The following is a 19992-nucleotide window of genomic DNA, read 5'->3' as shown; positions in this document are numbered from 1 at the left end:
GCGGCGATCTGCGATTTTTTTGCGGGACTGTGACATTGCGGCGGACAGATCGGACCCCTAACTGACATTTTTGACACTTTTGGGGGTACCAGTGACATTACTACAGTAATCAGTGCTATAAATATGCACTGTTACTGTAAAAATGACCCTGGCAGGGAAGGGGTTAACTTTATTAGTGATCAAGGGGTTAAGTGTGACCCTAAGGGGCGTGATTCTAACTGTGGGGGGGCGTGGCTTGTGATGTAACCACAGAGACATACGATCCTACATAGCAGGATCGTATGATCTCTGCAGTTACACAGGGGAGAATGACAGGCGGCTTTGTTTACATCAGCCGCCTGCCTTTCTTCCTCTGCAGCGGGAGATCGCGAGTGGCCGGCGGACATCGGAGCCGCCGGTCACTCGCGCGGGGATGTCGGGGAACGAGCGGAGGCGGGAGCGCGCCTCTGGCGGCGCACGCTCGCCCCCTAAAGGCTCGTGGGCGAGTGACATACCGGTACGTCACTCTGCCAGGAGGGGCTGACCGCCGCAGTATATGTACTTGCGGCAGTCGCTAAGTGGTTCAAAGGTGAACTACTTGGTAGATTGCTCTTCAGGGTTCTATTTGGCACCCCCTTTACTCTCTGTCTGTGTGAGCTGACCTTCCATCCAATGACCTCACTGGAGTGGTTCCCCCCTTCCTGGGGCTTCCCGCCAAAGACGCCGTGTCACATGTCCCCTCAGTATTTATGAGCAATCCCAGGATGCACTGCGGTTGTGTCCTTTCCACTGGGACTGCCACAAAACCCTGTGTGTCACTGGCCGGGTTTCCTCCACTGTCCAACAGGCTCCCATATTGGATACAGTGGGGGAAACTCTCTCAGACCAAGTGACTCACACCTGGACACATCCAACAGGCCTAACTAATAGATCAGGCTCCCCTGATAGGCAGATGGACACAGGCTTTACCTAGCCCCTATCTAGGAGGGTGCTAGACATGTAAACAAACAAATAAAATGTCTGTGAAGTGGTAAATTATGGGGTGGGGTTTCTTGCTTAGTGCAAACTTTATCTTTTTATTTAGCCAGGATGACAGGTTCTCATGAACCAGACAGCGGCCATGTTGGCTAAGGGCAAGCGCCTGACTCTCTGCCTCCGTCCAAGCTACTTCCGCCCTGAGGTGGTCACGTGAGGGAGAAGTGAGGCCGTCTGCTGGCAGTATGGCGCCGTGGCAGGCCTCAGTGCTGGCGGAAGTGACGTCGGCAGTAGCGCCCTGGTAGTTTCTGGCAGTGAAGTGCGTCACTCTGAGGGTCGGGAAGCGGCTGGTGGTGAAGGGTTCCCCGGAGGGGGGAAGCAGCGGAGGGCCCGGGATGGATTTCTATAAGGTGCTGAAGGTGGCCGCGGCCCAGTCCAGCGGAGATGGCAGCACGGTGAGAGAAGGGGACATATGGGGGGGGGGGAGTCATTGGGGGTGGTTGTCTTGGTGGGGGAGGGGAGCAGGGACTAGGAGCAATTTCTATGAGGTAGGGGCAGTCTGTTTTAGTGGGGGGGGGGGGTCGTTGGACTCCTGTAGGGGGGATTGCTGGCAGTCTAGGGGGGGAGATTGGGGGCTCAGTACTGACTGTGGGGGGCGGATGGGGGGGGGTGGTGAAAGGGGGAATTGATCTGCCTTGGGGGTGAGGGTAGTACTGACTGTGGGGGGCACTGTACCGACTGGGGGGGTAAACTGGGGCCCTGTACTGACTGGGGGGGGTAAACTGGGGCACTGTACCGACTGGGGGGGGGGGGTAAACTGGGGCACTGTACCAACTGGGCACTGTACCGACTGGGGGGGGGGGTAAACTGGGGCACTGTACCGACTGGGGGGAGGGTAAACTGGGGCACTGTACCGACTGGGGGGAGGGTAAACTGGGGCACTGTACCAACTGGGCACTGTACCGACTGGGGGGAGGGTAAACTGGGGCACTGTACCGACTGGGGGGAGGGTAAACTGGGGCACTGTACCAACTGGGCACTGTACCGACTGGGGGGAGGGTAAACTGGGGCCCTGTACCGACTGGGGGGGGGTAAACTGGGGCACTGTACCAACTGGGCACTGTACCGACTGGGGGGGGGTAAACTGGGGCCCTGTACCGACTGGGGGGGGTAAACTGGGGCACTGTGGGGGGGTAAACTGGGGCACTGTGCCGACTGGGGGGGGGGTAAACTGGGGCCCTGTGCCAACTTTGGGGGGTAAACTGGGGCCCTCTGCCGACTGTGGGGGGGGACAGGGTTAAATGGGGGTCCGTCACCGACCATTTGGGGCGGAGGAGGTGGTTCTTTACTGCTGTGTGGAGGGTGAGGGGGGAGGGGGTTGTACTGGATGATATCAGTCTGGTGGATAACAGTTCCAGTCTTTGCTCTCGCAGAGCCATGACAGCTGCTGGAATGTCACACCATGTTGGTTGCCCCCTGCTGTGTGCTGTGGTCCCTCCCAGACATGACATCACTATAGAACACAGTAGTGGCCAACAGGTGAAACCATGGCATGCAACAGGGGTCACCGCTTCCGACACGCTGACATAATTCACTGCTTTTTAAGCAACAGGGCCACTTGAAAGGGATTGGGAGTATGAGTAATCTGCCACTGATGACTTTATATCCGTGTATAATGTGTGGTTGTCATCTTCATCATCCTTCACTGATTAGTAAGTCCCTCACCGGGAGCAAGCGTGTGCATAAGAGGTGTCCTGGTGCCGACCTGCTGCTTCCAGGTCAGTGACTTACTGGAGGAGGGAAGATGACAGCGGTGGAAGGCGGTAAGACCGGTTCCTGATCATGTGACCAGTGGTAGCCTGCATGTCAGTGTAAAGACCGCCTTAAAGGGCTTGTGGGGTGCTGGAAATAAGAGGTGACCCCAGTGCCTGAATTTACTTTAATCTAATCATGTGTTGCCGTAGCCCCAAGTCGTCTTCTCTGTTTACTTCCTGCTTGGAGTCCTTTACCCGATTTCTGACCGTCTCACGTCTGAGTACAGCGGCAGAGCGCTCTCCTGTGCCGGATCATGTGTCTAGTACATGAACTGGCACTTCCAGGTAGGGAAATGTACCGGCTGTGCTGGGATTAGTCACCACACAAGCCAATCAGCGGGTACCGACCAATGACTGACTGCCTGAACCCGCTGATGGGCGAGGAGGAAGACCGGACAGAGCTCTGTATTGCTTTCTCCTGTTACTGGGGGTGCTCCAGTTTTTGTTCCCCCGCGCAGCAAATCGCTTAGTAAAACCAGTACACAAACCAAGCACTGTTAGGCACACGTTTAACCCTTTGATCACCCCTAACTCCTTTCCAGCCAGTGTCAGTACAGTGACAGTGCATATTATTTAGCACTGATTGCTGTATCAGTGACACTGGTTCCCACAAAGTGTCAGTCAGTGTTAGATTGCCCGCCATAATATTGCAGTCCCGCTATAAGTCGCTGATTGGCATCATTACTAGTATAAAAATGTCCCATAGTTTGTAGACGTTATAACGTTCACATAAACCAATCATTATACGCTTATTGGGATTGTTTTTTTTTTTTACCAGAAATATGTAGCAGAATACAAATTGGCCTAAATTAATAAAGAAATTGTTTTTTTTTTTTTTTTTTTATTGGAAATGTTTTATAGCAGAAAGTAAAAAATATTTTTATTTTTTCAACCTTTTAATTTTTTCTTTTTTTTTTTCTTTCCCATTTAGGGTTTAGGCCTTTTGCACACTGCAGCTTGAAAAAGCTCAGTACTGTTTTTTTTTTTTTTTTCGGAGCTAAAATATACAGCACTTTAACCACTTAAGCCTCGGAGGATTTTCCTGCTAAACGACCAGGGGGTATTTTGCGATTCGGCACTGCGTGACTTTAACCGACAATTGCGCGGTCGTGCGACGCTGTACCTAAACGAATTTGACGTCCTTTTTTTCCCACAAACAGAGCTTTCTTTTGGTGGTATTTGATCACCCGTGCGATTTTTACTTTTTGCGCTATAAACAAAAAAAGAGCGTACATTTTGCAAAAATAACAATATTTTTCACATTTTTTTATATGAAATTCCCCAAAAAAAAATGTAAAAATCAAAATTTTTTAACATTTTCGGCTAATATGTTTTATGCTACCTATGTTTGGTAAAAAAAATCGCAAAAAGCGTATTTTGATTGGTTTGCGCAAAAGTTATCGCGTTTACTAACAAAGGGAAAGATTTTTGTCATTTTTGTTGTTTTTTTTTTAACGTGTAATGGCAGCGATCTGCAAATTTTTTTTTTTTTTTTTTTTTTTTTTGCGACATTGCGGCGGACAGATCGGACCCTTGACTGACACTTTTGACACTTTTGGGGTTACCAGTGACCTTACTACAGTAATCAGTGCTATACATATGCACTGTTACTGTAAAAATACACTGGTAGTGAAGGGGTTAACTTTATTTGGGAGGGAGGGGCTGTGTGTATCCCTAGGGGCGTGCTTTCTACTGTGATTGGCTGTGGCTTGAGCTGTAAGGACACTGATCAACGGATCTACATAGTAGATCCATGTGATCAGTGTCTTTACAGCGAGGAGAATGACAGGTGGCTTGTTTACACAAGCTGCCTGACATTCTCCCTCTCCCCCGCCGATCGCTGAGTGACCGGCGGACATCGGGTCCGCTGGTCACACGCGCGCGGGGGTCCGTGACCGCACCTCCGCGGGCGCGCGCTCGCTCCCCAGAGCCTCACAGGCAAGCGACGTAGACCTACGTCACTCTGCCTGTGAGGGGCCGACTGCCGCAGTAAATATACTGTGAGCAGTCGGCAAGCGGTTAAGACTGCCCGCCGCAGATTTACTGCAGCAGGCTGCCTCTCCTGCACGAACCGACGTAGCCCTATGTCGGTCGTGTGGTGCTGGTGGGGGGCGAGTGCGTGCCGCTGGGTAGCGGGGAAGCCGATGCGTGGGGCCGGTGGCCGCGATTGCTGCCTGACACCCGCGATCGTTCCCCACTGAGAGAGGACGGTCGGCTGTTGTAAACACAGCTGACCGGTCTTCTTTCTGAAGTGATCACAGAGCTCCTGTGATCCTTCTATATAGGATCCCAGGTCTCTATGGTCATTTCAAAAGCCCCCCATACAGTTAGTAAACACTCCCCTAGGCTCACACTTAACCCTTGGATTAACCCCTTCCCTGCCAGTGTGTTTTTTTTTTTTTTTTTTCCCGAAAGGTCGTTTTTATAGCACAAAAAATTAAAAATCACAGAGGTGATTAAATACCAGCAAAATAAAGCCTTATTCAGGGTTCGTACGGTCATGAAAAACCTGGAAAAGTCATGGAATTTTAAAATGGCAAATTTCCAGGCCTGGAAAAGTTTTGGAAAAGTCATGGAAATTTTGTTTCGCAATCGCTGTATATTCAAATATGCAGAAAAGAGAAAAAGGCGCCACTCAGTGTAGCAGATGTAAATAATTTTATTGACACATTAAAAACTTACATGGAGGTAAGCGTCCATCTTCATAGCTCGGCGTCCTTCCGGGTCCGCTGTGTTTCCGGCCCTGAGACTGGCCAGCAGCTGGGAGATGACACTAGGGGAGAACCAATCAGGGGACTCGGTCAGATGGAGGCAGTGGTGAAGCGCATGCCTCACCGGAGGGCCGCACGAACGTGATGACGCGTGGGGGGCGTTAACCGGTTTCGGAGCATACTTGAACTGCTCCTTTAGGGGGGGCAGTTCACGCATGCTCCGAAACCGGTTATCCCCCCCACCCCACCCCCCCGCGTCATCACGTTCGTGCGGCCCTGTTCACGCATGCTCCGAAACTGGGTGGCGACAGGAGTGGTATTAATTGTAATGTGCCTATGCACACAGGCATGTAAACAAGCGCCGTGCATTCTTCAGTAAAAAATAGAAAAATCTGCTTTTTTTTGGTCAGTAATTTATGCCTCATACACGCAATTGCTCATTTACATATTGTGCAGAACAAGAAAGTGAGAAACATTCCCTGGAATAGGAATAGGGCATGACAGGTCCTCTTTATGGGGGAGATCTGGGGTCTAGACTATCCCACATCTCTCTTCTAGATTGGAAAGCCTGAGATAAATAAAAAAATGATCTCAGGCTTCCTAGCCAAACTCATGGCAGTGTTTACAACTGCTGGGGCCGGACATGACGTCATAACGTTGCACCTGGCCTCCGAGAGTCATAGAGATGACGGGGGACCATCTGGTCCTTGGTCGGCTCTATTGTAAATCGCCACCAGATTTCATCTCCAGCTCACCGCTTGCACGGGCGAGCTGTTAGAAGCACGGGATGGGGGGGCACATTATGAAATACCTTAGAACGAAGCCCCCATACGGTCGCCCAGAGGGAGTTGACCTGTTCCCTCAGCGTCTCTTCCAGGTTCGGCGGCTCCGGCGCTGTGAGTGGCCAGAGCCACGATGACGTCACTCCAACACATAGCTTTCTGCTATAAAACATTCACAATAAAAAAAAAAAAAAATGTAAAAATCAAATGCTTTTATAAGTTTAGGCCAATTCGTATTCAGCTATATGTTTTGGTAAACAAAAATCCCAAAAAGTGTATATTGGTTTGCGCAAAAGTTCTAGCGTTTACAAACTATGAGATAGATTTTTGGACTTTTTATTTATTTTTTTGTTGATTTTATTAGTAATGGTGGCGATCAGCGATTTTTAGCGGGACTGCGACATTGCGGCGGACAAATCTGACACTTGGTGACACTTTTTGGGGACCAGTGACATTAATACAGTGATCAGTGCTAAATAATATGCAGTGTTCCTGTATAAATGACACTGGCAGGGAAGGGGTTACTACCGGGGGGTGATCAAGGGGTTAAATGTGTTCCTAAAATGGGCTTACTAACTGTGTGTGTGGGGGGGGGGGGTCTCTGTCAGTCACAAATGCACTTTAATGGATTTTTTTAAATTGCATTCTTTTTTGTGATTTATTACTCACGCTGATTACCCTTAGGGTCCTTTCACACGGTGACAGACTCCGTTCTGCTCAGCGGGGGATAAATCCGCCGATCCCCGCTGAGCAGGCGGATGACAGCTCTGCCTCCGCTCTGTGTGCACAGACGGAACTGTCAGATCACGCAAACAAAATCGCGGAACACATGACGCCCCAAAGAAGCTCTTGTACCTTTTTTGGGCGTCATGCGTCCCGCGATTTTGTTTGTGTGATGTTACCGCGATTCGGCAGGCGGAAATTGCGGCAACATCGCACAGCGTTTGGGGTGCTATTGCAAATCACGGGCAACGCACAGGCGTCCCGCGATTTGCAATGATTTCCGGATCGCTGTGATTCTGCCCGTGATCCGCTACCCCCACATGTGAACGGAGCCTTAGGGTCTTGAAGCAGCAGCAATTCCTTTTCTAATTTGGGTTTTGTTCGGCAGGAATGTTTCTTTTTTCATTTTCACAGGAACACAGAGATCAGTGATTCAGTTTAGCTGAGACACGCAATCTCACTGTGCCTGTCTGACAGGAGAGCTGTCTGCTTTGTTTACATAGGCAGGGGGCTCTTCTGTCAGTTTCTGTGAAGATCGGGGGAGGCCGGCAGCGATCGTACCCGCTCCTCCCGCTGTCTGGATCCTGCTGTGACTAATCGCAGTAGGAGCGCGGCACGCTCTGCTGAGACCACATGCAAATCACGTAGATCTACGTCCTTATGTGCTGCCCTGCCGCAGTAAATCTGCAGCTGGGCGTTTGACAAGTGGTTAATGTAAGCCCATTCATTTATTTGCACCTGGAAGAATCGCTAGTATTTGCACCAGGATCATTAGATATCTTACTGGCATCATTGCACAATCCCACAATGTTTTGAATTCTAAGCATTTTATATATTTTTAGCACCTTATTTATCCGTAGGGGATACAATGTTGCACTTTTATATTTATTTAAGATGCAGGATTTGTCACATATGAATCACAATGCACATTTATTTATTTTATTAATTAAGTTGCACATTTATTTACAGTTTAACCACTTGCCGACCGCCGCACGACTATCTACGTCGGCGGTCAGCCCCTCACAGGCAAACTAACGTAGGGCTACGTTGCTTGCTTGTGAGGGTCTAGGGAGCGAGCGCGCGCTGCCGGAGGCGCGCTCCCGCATGGTCACGGACCCCCCCCCCCCCCCCGCGCGTGTGACCGGCGGACCCGATGTCCGCCGGCCACTCGGCGATCGGCGGGGGAGAGGGAGAATGTCAGGCAGCTTGTGTAAACAAGCGACCTGTCATTCTCCTCGGTGTAAAGACACTGATCACACGGATTACTATGTAGATCCGTTGATCAGTGTCCTTACAGCTCAAGCCACAGCCAATCACAGTAGAAAGCACGCCCCTAGGGACACACACAGCCCCTCCCTCCCAAATAAAGTTAACCCCTTCACTACCAGTGTATTTTTACAGTAACAGTGCATATTTATAGCACTGATTACTGTAGAAATGTCACTGGTAACCCCAAAAGTGTCAAAAATGTCAGTCAAGGGTCCGATCTGTCCGCCGCAATGTCGCAGTACCGCAAAAAAAATCGCAGATCGCCGCCATTACGCGTTAAAAAAAATGACAAAAATCTTTCCCTTTGTTAGTAAACGCGATAACTTTTGCGCAAACCAATCAAAATACGCTTTTTGCGATTTTTTTTTTTTTTTTTTTTTTTACCAAACATAGGTAGCATAAAACAAATTGGCCGAAAATGTTAAAAAATTTTGATTTTTACATTTTTTTGGGGGGGAATTTCATATAAAAAAATGTGAAAAATATTGCTATTTTTGCAAAATTGACGCTCTTTTTTTGTTTATAGCGCGTGATCAAAAAATCGCACAGGTGATCAAATACCACCAAAAGAAAGCTCTGTTTGTGGGAAAAAAAGGACACCAAATTCGTTTAGGTACAGCGTCGCACGACCGCGCAATTGTCCGTTAAAGTCACGCAGTGCCGAATCGCAAAATACCCCCTGGTCGGAATGGGGGTAAAATCTTCCAGGGCTTAAGTGGTTAAATCATATTGATTATTTATTGTTCATATATTTAAGACTCATTAGTGCTCATATTTATTGAATAGTTTAGGCTCCGTTCACATCTAGGCGTTTTGGGGCGTTTTTGGGGAGTTTTTCTGCTCTAGGATCAGCTCTCAAAACGCCCAACAAGACAAATCCTATTCATTTCCATGGCCCCTGTTCACATCTGAGCGTTTTGACGCTGTCAGCAAAACGCCCAACGCTCAAAAAAGTACAAGAGCTTCTTTTTGGGCAGATTACAGGTGTTTTCCATTGGTCTCTATTCAATCTAAAAACGCCTGCACAAAAAACGCCTGTAAATTGCGGTAAAAAACACGCGAAAACGCTACGCTCAGGTGTGAATGTAGCCTTAGTGAATATTGAAGAGTTTACTTTAAGATCACAAACCGCATTTACCACCCTTGAAGTGCAGTACTCCCCACGCCCACCACCACCACCATTGTTTAACTAAACTGTTTTCGATACCAGTTACCATACGAGCAGCATCAGGGGTAGGATAACATGGAGCAGGGGTGTCAAACTCAATTTCATCATGGGCCGCATCAGCATTATGGTTGCCCTCAGAGGGCCAGTTCTATCTGTAGCCCATCACTATCAGAAGTCAAGAGCCCCTACCCTCCTTTACATCACAATGCATCCTCTTTACCATTTGCTGCTGCTGGGAAGAAGCTGGAGGCAGAGCTGCGAAGCAGCAACTGCAGGGTCTGGAGGAGGGCTGGGGTCAGCTGCCAGAGTCTGCTGAATGCTGAGACCAGTGGAGGCGGAGAGGAGGGGTGCTGCGGCTGCACAGAGAGGTGCAGGATCTGTAGGAGGAGTTATCTCCTCCTCTCTGCTGCCAACTGCAGTTGGGGGGGGTTGGTTCTCTCTGCAGCTGCAGGGGGAAGCACAGGATCTGGCAGAGGAGTTCTGTCCTCTCTGCTGCTGTCTGCTGAGACAAGGTGGGGGCAGAGATGAGGGGGATGCATCAGCTGCAGGAGAGGTACAAGGGCCACATGAAATGGCCTGGAGGGCCGGATTTGGCCTGCGGGGCTTGTGTTTGACACCTGTGACATAGAGCGTTCCCACGACAGCGCAAGAATCATTTAAAGCGGAGTTACACCCTAAAATTAAACTTGCTTCCATCTTCATGCCCGGGGTCACCTGAAAAACAAATGGATAATCGCAATTTTTTTTTTTGTTTAGAAGAAAATATACTTGCCTAACTTCCTCTTCCTCCCCTCGGCGGCCATGGTGAGTCATCACTTCCTGGCAGCAATGATTCCTGGGAGCTGAACGTCATCGCTCCCAGGAATCAGTGCGCCTGCACCGGCCCCGACGTCAGTTCCGGTGCAGGCGCCGTCATACCTTGCTGAACAGCTTCTGGGCATGCCCAGAAGCTGTGCAGGGATGACGCTGCGGCACAGGAAGTGACGGCGGGGCCGGTGCAGTGCATTGTGGGACCGAAGAAGACGGAAGAGGACGCAGAAGAGGATCGCGCTGGCTTCAAGCTGCCCACACCTGAGATGGCAGCGTTGGAGAATACATTTTCAAGGTAAGTATTTCTTCTAAAAGGTAAGTGCGAACCGGGACAGATTAGAGGCTATCCATTGTGGAATGTACTAGCCCTGACTGTCCCGGGGGTATTTTTATTAAAAAAAAGTATTCCCTGGGTGGAACTCCGCTTTAAGTAAAATAGAAACCCATGAAAGTCGCACCTGCATGATATACATGCGACTTTATAGAGCACAACCAATCGCATTGGGCAAAGCCAAAGTCTCTCATCCAAAGATGCTTTAAGTTGCAATGGGAATCGCATGATTGTGAAGTCGCAGAAGTGTGAATGTATTCCTACACTACAAGTAATGTACAGTCCGGTTGTAATGTGTGGCCGGCTATACACCGGATCTTCCCACCGCAATAAAAAGTGTTTTTGTTTTTTCATAATTTGCAGAATCTTCTCTATTAATGCATTTGTAGTTTTTTATATTTATTATTAATGCATTGGTTAGTTTTTATATTTATTATGTTATCAATATAACCTGTAGATATATGAATTCCTCCCCCCTCCCCCATGTAAATATATATAACCCCCCCCCCCCCCCATGATGGATGATCTTAGGAGAGCTTCCAGCTAAGTTCATGCTTCTCCTCTTTAGGATGCAGGTTGTCCTTCAGAAGCCACAGCTGTTACGTCAGTCCAGGTAATGGCGGAGGGGACGTTCTGCATGGTGGGTTGGCAGAGCTGCAGAGAGTGTGTGAGACTAACAGCTGGGACTGTGCCTATTGGATGACAGCTGAGCCTCAGCAGTTCATGTTACACGTCAGCTTCTATTTTGTTGCACGCTTTGAATGGAAAGCCGGCACTGCAGCTTTAATATTAGGAAGTCTATAATTTATATAGAGGGTTATGAAGCTGGGAGAGGACGGTGCTGCTATAATGAATGTCTGCTTGTACACGAGGCGCTGTGTGTGTGTAGGGGGAGGGGGTGATGCTTCGTCAGCAGCTGACTGGCCAAATCATCTGTTGGCTCTGTAGTCTCCCAGCGACCTGTTGTCGAGCAGATGAGCCGGAGAGCTATTTTCAGCCGCACGCCGCCGCTGTCAGCTCTGCTCTTCTGTGAATTAAATGCTAATCCTTCCTCTAGTAAAGCAGGTTTAGGGAAGACACACCTATTATTATTTTTCATTCTATCCCAAAAAATCTTTTCCTGCCAGGATTTTTATTGAAGTATTTTTCTGTGTTTGTTCACTTAGAGGCTCAAATCATCCCTGAGTATTTATAGTGAACCGTGTTTTTATTGTGCATTTTTCAGTGCTTTTGAGGATTTTTCTTAGTGAATTGGAGTGTTCTAATGCATTGCTGAGTGTTTTACTTTGCATGAAAAGTGCGTTTAAAGCAGTGGTCTCCGAACTGCGGCCTGGGCGAGATAATGGTGAGCAAAAGGGCCACTTCCGGCCCCTGGGGAACTTATCCTCCCACTGATACCAACAATGTGGGTGCTGTCCCTCTGGCCGATACCAAAAATGGGGTGCTGTCCCTCTGGCCGATGCCAAAAATGGGGCGCTGTCCCTCTGACCGATGCCAAAAATGGGGCGCTGTCCCTCTGGCCGATACCAAAAATGGGGCGCTGTCCCTCTGGCCGATGCCAAAAATGGGGCGCTGTCCCTCTGGCCAATGCCAAAAATGGGGCGCTGTCCCTCTGGCCAATGCCAAAAATGGGGCGCTGTCCCTCTGGCCAATGCCAAAAATGGGGCGCTGTCCCTCTGGCCAATGCCAAAAATGGGGCGCTGTCCCTCTGGCCAATGCCAAAAATGGGGCGCTGTCCCTCTGGCCAATGCCAAAAATGGGGCGCTGTCCCTCTGGCCAATGCCAAAAATGGGGCGCTGTCCCTCTGGCCGATGCCAAAAATGGGGCGCTGTCCCTCTGGCCGATGCCAAAAATGGGGCGCTGTCCCTCTGGCCGATGCCAAAAATGGGGCGCTGTCCCTCTGGCCGATGCCAAAAATGGGGCGCTGTCCCTCTGGCCGATGCCAAAAATGGGGCGCTGTCCCTCTGGCCGATGCCAAAAATGGGGCGCTGTCCCTCTGGCCGATGCCAAAAATGGGGCGCTGTCCTGGCCGATGCCAAAAATGGGGCGCTGTCCTGGCCGATGCCAAAAATGGGGCGCTGTCCTGGCCGATGCCAAAAATGGGGCGCTGTCCCCCCGGCCGATGCGCAGTATTGCTTACTCCTAATGATGGCATTGCATTATCTACATCAGTCCGGCCCTCACCCTCCCCAAAGCCTAAAGGACAGTAAAGAGGCCCTTGGTTTAGAAACTTTGGGGACCCCGATTTAGAAATTTGCACATAGATCACCCTTTCTTTCTTCCCCCTGCAATGGGTTAAATGCTCGTCAAAGGGGTAGAGGTGTAAAGTGATATACTTAACCTTATACCTCCCTCCAGCAGCCTTCGGCGCTCTCCTTCCCCCTGGCTCTCTGGGTTGTGGGCAGTCCCTTCCCATTCTCACATACACATCGTGTGACTGCTGGTGGAGAGTCTTTAAGAGGCTTCGAAGGACGGGTCACACAGATGGAGGGAGCCTGCTGGATTGGGGAGTAAGGTATTACAAGTTATTCCTCTACTTCTTAGACATAACGAGTGTTAAATGCTTAAAGCTTAACGCCGTGTTTAATGTCCTTTATAAATAGTTCCAAGTTGGCCCAACAAACTATTTACTGCATGAACAGGTGTGCTTACTGGGTGGCCTTTGTATGTAGCCCAGAGTATCCAGGACTGTGCTCTGGCAGTGGGACTAGAACTTCACGTCCATCTCGTGTGACAAATTATTCAACTGAGCGCTGCTCAGCCATTCACAGGAAGCTTTGTGTTCTATAAATTATTACAAGGCTTCCTCTGATTGGCTGAGGTAGGCAGATGACTGCACTAACTCCGCCTCAGTCGATCAGAGGAAGCTTTGTATTCATTCATATCATACAAAGCCTCCGTGAATGGCTAAGCAGCGCTAAGCCCTCTATTGCTATGGGAGTGAGGGCCGGTTCACACCACATGCAGTCCAGTGCGTTTATTTTCTGCATCAAAAACGCATGAAAAGTAGGTTATATGGTTTTCAATGGCATAGTGCAGTTCCAGGGAAAAAAAAAGTAGAACATGCTGCACTTTTTGTGCACTGGGAACGCTGTAAAACGCATCACAAATGCACCGGAACGCCCTTAAACACACTGGAACACACATGTCCTTATTTAACCACTTAAGCCCCGGAAGATTTTACCCCCTTCCTGACCAGGGTTTTTTTTTTTTTTTTTACTGCGTGACTTTAGCGGACAATTGCGCGGTCGTGCGACGCTGTGCCTAAACGAATTTGACGTCCTTTTTTTCCCACAAACAGAGCTTTCTTTTGGTGGTATTTGATCACCTGTGCGATTTTTTTTTTTTTTTTTTTTTTTTTTTTTTTTTTTTTTTTGATCATGCGCTATAAACAAAAAAAAAAGAGCGTCAATTTTGCAAAAATAACAATATTTTTCACATTTTTTTATATGAAATTCCCAAAAAAAAATTTAAAAATCAAAATTTTTTTAACATTTTAGGCCAATTTGTTTTATGCTACATATGTTTGGTAAAAAAAAAATTGCAAAAAGCGTATTTTGATTGGTTTGCTCAAAAGTTATCGTATTTACTAACAAAGGGAAAGGTTTTTGTCATTTTTGGTGTTTTTTTTTTTTAACGAGTAATGGCGGCGATCTACGATTTTTTTTTTTTTTTTTTTTCTTTTGCGGTACTGCGACATTGCGGTGGACAGATTGGACCCTTGACTGACATTTTTGACACTTTTTTGGGGTTACCAGTGACATTACTGCAGTAATCAGTGCTAATGACACTGGCAGGGAAGGGGTTAACTGTATTGGAGAGGGAGGGGTTAAGTGTGTCCTAGGGGGGTGTTTCTAAATGTGATTGGACATGGCTACTAGTGTAAAAACAGATCAACGGTTCTACACAGTAGAACTGTCTGATCTCCATTTTTACACAGGGGAGAATGACAGGCGGCTTGTTTACATTAGCCGCCTGCCTTTCTCCCTTCCCGGCGAACGATCGAGAGTGACCGGCGGACATCGGGTCCGCCGGTCACACGCACTGACTTGTTAGTGAACGAGCTGGGGCGGACGCGCGCTCGCCCGCTATTGGCTCACAAGTCAGTGACAGGCTAGTGACGTACCGGTACGTCACTTTGCCTGGCCGGGGCTGACCGCCGCAGTATATGTACTTGCGGCGGTCGGCAAGCGGTTAAGAAAAATGGGGGGGGGGGGGGAATGCACTGGACTGCATCAAACGCACATACAGAAAAGAATCTGGATCAGATCCAGACTGCGTTTCTGTGGTGTGAACTGGCCCTGAGATTGGAAGTTCTACTCCCACCACACAGTGCTATATACTGGGAATACAGCCCACCCAGTAAGTACACCTGATAGTGCTGTAAATAGTTTATGGCCAGCTTGGCCTTAAGGAACTATTTAAAGGGACATTAAATGTGGCGTTGGGGTTGATGCACATGTGCATTGACGTACATTGTGCCCATGTATTTTGAATAGACTTTTCATAAACCTCGAAACATGAAAACATGAACTACTTATAGGCAATGAAGCAGGAATACGCATGTGCTTTGCTGTGTGTTGTAGTGCAGGGAAATTTGTTTACGATTTTATATGCACTTTGAGGCACCATTTAGCATGAATAGCAAAGCACCACTTTATTCATGAATCACATGTTGCGGTTTCAGGTGCTTAGATGTGAATCTAGCCCAGGTATCTGGGATGTGTCCTATTCAAGATATATTACATAGCCTATGCATGTGTGTATATGTGACTAAGTGCAAAGGCATTTCTCTGCCAATCAGGGTTAGCGACTGACGTTCATATGACCATTCAGAAAATCTCTTTGGAGATTTTGTCTGGCATTGGCACAGGACAGCTCAGTGGTTAACACTTCTGCCTTGCAGCACTGAGATCCTCCCTTTAAATCAAGGGCCAGATCATGTTCTGCATGGAGTTTGCACGTTCTCTGTGCCTGTGTGGGTTCCCCTGGGTACTCCCATTTCCACCCACATTCCATAACACATGCTGGCAGGTTTATAGGCTCCTGTCTAGATTGGCCCTAGTATGTATTTAACCACTTAAGCCCCGGGAGATTTTACCCCCTTCCTGACCAGGGCCTATTTTGCGATTCGGCACTGCATGACTTTAACGGACAATTACGCGGTCGTGCAACGCTGTACCTAAACGAATTTGACGTCCTTTTTTCTCTTACGTCCTCCGACAGTCGCCGCCTCTTCATATTCGTCACATATGGGGTATTAGACTTTGCTCCGAAGGAGTAGCTAGGCAACAGAATATGTTAACACTAAAGCCCCTAACATATCCCACCCTCAAGGGGTGGTCCCCTCAGTCAATACCCTCCTACTTCCTGCAACCATATCTCAGTTTTAATGTCTAGCTTGTCAGGAGTGGCTGGCTCTCTCTGTGCTGGGACTTTCTGCCCCAGACTCTTTCTTCTTTTTGAAATTTTGTTTGAGTTTTCTCTCTACCTTTACTTAGCTGTTATTTTTGTCAGCATTAGTTAGTTCTTCGGATGAAGAGGATCATGCGGGCTGGGTCTCGGGCTGATCCCCCTGGTCGCAGGTCGTGTGTCAGTGGCTTCCCAGCCTGCCATCGAGCGTTCAGCCAGGTAACGCTCCTGGCACAGTGAACGACCCATCCCTGTTCGGTGCAGGGATGATTGGTGAGGTGGCTACCTCACTGGACGCTGTGTGGTTTCTTAACCCCCATTTTGTGCGTCTTGAATTGCGACTCTCCCTGCCTCATGTGCAGCGGCTTGTTCGCCTGTGCGGGTCCCCCACGCCATGTGAGGTAAGTGTATTTATGTGGGGACCTGTCTGTCTGGAGGGGTGTCAGTCTGGGACTGTGTAACCTGCCTCTATTCACACTGCTTGTCTCCCTATCTCTCTGCTGCATGCTGTGGGCTGCAAGGGGGGGGGGGGGAGCTGTGTGACACTGTGTGTGTCAGTCTGATCAGTGTGTGAAGCTGTGTGCTGTGGGGCATGTTTTTTTGGCATGTTTGGGCATTTACAGCGATCGCTGCGGCGATCTGACATGTATTCTTATACAGGGATGTCATGTGTGCTTTACTGCACTGTGGAGCGGCGGTTTCGGCGCCAAACGGCGCCATTTTGCCTACACTCGCTCCGGCCGCATGTTTTACATGCATGGCGGCCATTTTCTTGTAGCCTCCATAGGCTTTCATAGAGCGCCCTGGCAGCATCACTTCCTCTTTCCAGGAACACCGATCGAGGCAGCAGCAGCGGCGAGGGTCTCCTCAGGTTTTAACCTTCTGTTCTTGCTATCCATTGCCTGTGTTCAGTTTACATATTCCCTGTGGGGGTCTCATTGTGCTTGAGTGTGGTGTGGTGGGCTGCGCTTGCCGCGCTTGCTTAAAGGGGCAGTTAACCCTTTATTGTACAGCATTACAGGGGCAATGGATTCTCAGGAGGGCAAATTTCCTACCGCCTTGGTGGAAAGCCAGGGGACCGCTGTTTCCCCCCCAGGGGGGGATTTAGCCACTATTGTGGCTGGCCTTGCTGCTCAGGTACAGATGCTGGTGGCTGCTCAATCTACTAAAAGGCCCAGAGTTGTTCTTTCCTCTGATTCTGAGGGTGAAGGTGATGGGGCTGTTATGGCGGGGGCCTCCTTATCGGGGTCCCGCTCCTCCCTAGATCTAGTGGGGTCCGAGCTTGCAATCATGGATGAGTTGATTGCTTCCATAAAGCAAACGCTGCGTTTGCAGGATGAAGTGTGTCCTCCCGCCGCCTTGGCGGCTTATGGGACGCAGAGAAAACGCAGGACGCCGCAGGTTTTTCCCTGCAATGATGATTTTCAGCGCGCTGTTAAGGAACAATGGCGCAATCTGCGCAAACCTTTTGCTGTACCAAGTAGATTTAAGCTGCGTTATCCTTTCTCCCCTTCCACTGATGAAAGGTGGTGTGTGCCTCCCCCAGTGGATCACGCAATTGCGGTTTTAAACAAAGCCACTGCGATTCCTGCAGAGGATTCCCCTGTGTTCCGTGATGCCACGGATAGGAGATTGGAGTCTCTTGCCCGTCATACTTATTCTGTTACGGGTTCTATGCTTAAGGCTCTGTTTGCTTCTCTCATGGCGGCCCAGGCGATCGCAAGTTGGACGCAGATGCTTAGGCGCGTCCTAGTGGCCGATTCGGCCTCGCCGGCGACCCTGGATATGGTGGATCAAATCCACCAGGGTGTCATGTATCTGTGTGATGCGGACCTGGACCTGGTTCCGTTAGCTGCACGCGTGCACAGTGTGGCGGTGTTGTCTCGCCGCCTGGTTTGGTTAAAATGTTGGTCGGTGGACCAGTCTTCACGTAAGACCTTAGCCAATCTACCTTATGATGGGTCTCGCCTTTTTGGGGAGTCCTTGGATGTGTTGATTAAGGGGATCACCGGGGGTAAGAGCACTCTCTTGCCCCATTTCCCCAAGGCTAAGGGGGCTTCTGGGAAGAAGCATGCTAATTTTCGGCCCCCTCAGGGGTCCTTTCGTGCCTTCCGGCCGCACTACAAGGGCAAACCGTTCAAAGGTCAAGGCTCTCAGAAGAAGCCCTGGTCTGGGAAACAGAAGTCCGGTCAATCCGGATCTGCGGCCCATAACAGTTCGGCCTGAAGGGGCGCCCTCACCCAGTTTTGGGGTGGGGGGACGCTTGCTCGGTTTTCTTCAGCCCTGGTTGGCCCGTGTGCGGGACAGATGGGTTCAGGAAATCGTTCGGTCTGGTTACAAGATCGAGTTTCTCTCTCGGCCGGAGAGCAGATTTTTTCCCTCAAATCTTCAACTGTCTCCAGAGCGCTTGCGGGACCTGCACCTGGCGGTGCGGGACCTGAGGGCTCAGGGAGTGGTGGTTCCGGTGCCTCATCGGGACAGATTTCGGGGGTTTTATTCCAATCTGTTCACCGTGCCCAGAAAGGAGGGCAAGGTTCGTCCAATTCTGGACTTGAAGGCTCTGAACCGCTCTGTGCGGGTTCGCAAGTTCCGCATGGAATCCCTGCGGTCGGTGGTGGCTGCCCTGGTTCCGGGGGAATTCATGGCCTCCATCGATTTGAAGGATGCGTATCTTCACATCCCCATTTTCGAGGGTCACCAGAGGTTCCTTCGATTTGCCATTGCGGAGGATCACTACCAGTTCGTGGCGTTGCCTTTTGGTCTCGCCTCGGCTCCGCGGGTCTTCACCAAGGTGCTTGCACCGGTTCTGGCATTATTGGGGGCCCAGGGCATTTCTGTCCTGGGGTATCTGGACGACATTCTGGTTCGGTCTGCGACCAGCCAGGGTCTGGAGAAGGACCTGTCTGTCACGATGCAAACTCTACAGGAGTTTGGTTGGACGATAAATTTTGCAAAGCCGACACTGAGTCCGTCGGTTCGTCTTCCCTACCTGGGAATGATTCTGGACTCGGTGCAGGCGAAGGTCTTCCTGCCGGAAGACAAACTCAGAACTCTTCAGGAGGAAGTCAGGTCCCTCAGGGACGTTCCGCACTCGTCTCTGCGGACGTGCATGAGATGTCTGGGATTGATGGTCTCGGCCTTCGAGGCGATTCCCTTCGCCCAGTTTCACACGCGGGGTCTCCAAGCGGAGATCCTGTCCAGGTGGGACGGGCGACCTCAATCTCTGGATCTTCAAATCTCGTTGAGTCATCGCACCAGAAGAGACCTTCTGTGGTGGCTCCAGTCCCCGATGGTGTCCGGGGGCAAGTCGTTTCATCCTGTCTCGTGGACGGTGATCACCACGGATGCCAGCCTGTCGGGCTGGGGTGGTGTTCTGGGCGTCCTATCCGCCCAGGGAACTTGGTCGGAGGGGGAGTCTTCCCTTCCGATCAACATTCTGGAATTGCGTGCGATAAGTCTCTGTCTTCATCGCTGGACGGACCGGCTGCAGGGCTGCCCGGTTCGGGTGCAGACGGACAATGCCACGGCGGTGGCCTACATCAACCACCAAGGGGGCACCAGGAGTGCCCGAGCGGCTCGAGAAGTGGCCGACATTCTGACTTGGGCCGAGACTCATGTCCCAGACCCTGGATCAGGGGGAATGGTCTCTCCACCCGGCTGTCTTCCAGATGTTGTGCGCGAAGTGGGGTCTTCCAGATGTGGACCTGTTCGCGTCTCGTCTCAACAACAAGGTGAAGAGGTTCGTGGCAAGGACGCGCGACCCTCGGGCAGACGCGTCGGACGCGTTAGTGGCCCCGTGGCATCAGTACAGGCTGATGTATGCGTTTCCACCGATTCAGTTGCTGTCCAGGTTCCTTCGCAGGTTACACTCTGAACGCAGCACTGTGGTTCTTGTGGCACCGGACTGGCCTCGCCGGTCCTGGTACGCAGACCTCGTGAATCTGGCGGTCGATGCCCCGTGGCGTCTGCCTCTTCGAGACGATCTACTGTCTCAAGGACCGATATACCATCCTGCTTT

General features: G+C 50.1%; 1 protein-coding gene across 1 annotated transcript in view; it reads left to right on the top strand.

Moving 5' to 3' along the window:
* Window positions 1–1242: 1242 nt before the first annotated feature.
* SPTY2D1 (SPT2 chromatin protein domain containing 1) overlaps window positions 1243–19992 on the top strand; it is a 47406-nt gene continuing 28656 nt past the window's right edge. Inside the window, exon 1 of the mRNA XM_082270713.1 lies at window positions 1243–1409. Coding sequence (XP_082126839.1) covers window positions 1350–1409 — 60 coding nt within the window. The 5' untranslated portion in view covers window positions 1243–1349. The remainder of the gene's footprint in view (window positions 1410–19992) is intronic.

Source organism: Pelophylax lessonae (assembly GCF_965119305.1).
Source record: "Pelophylax lessonae genome assembly, chromosome: 10".
Classification (NCBI taxonomy): Eukaryota; Metazoa; Chordata; class Amphibia; order Anura; family Ranidae; genus Pelophylax; species Pelophylax lessonae.
This window is presented reverse-complemented; position numbering and strand designations above follow the sequence as displayed.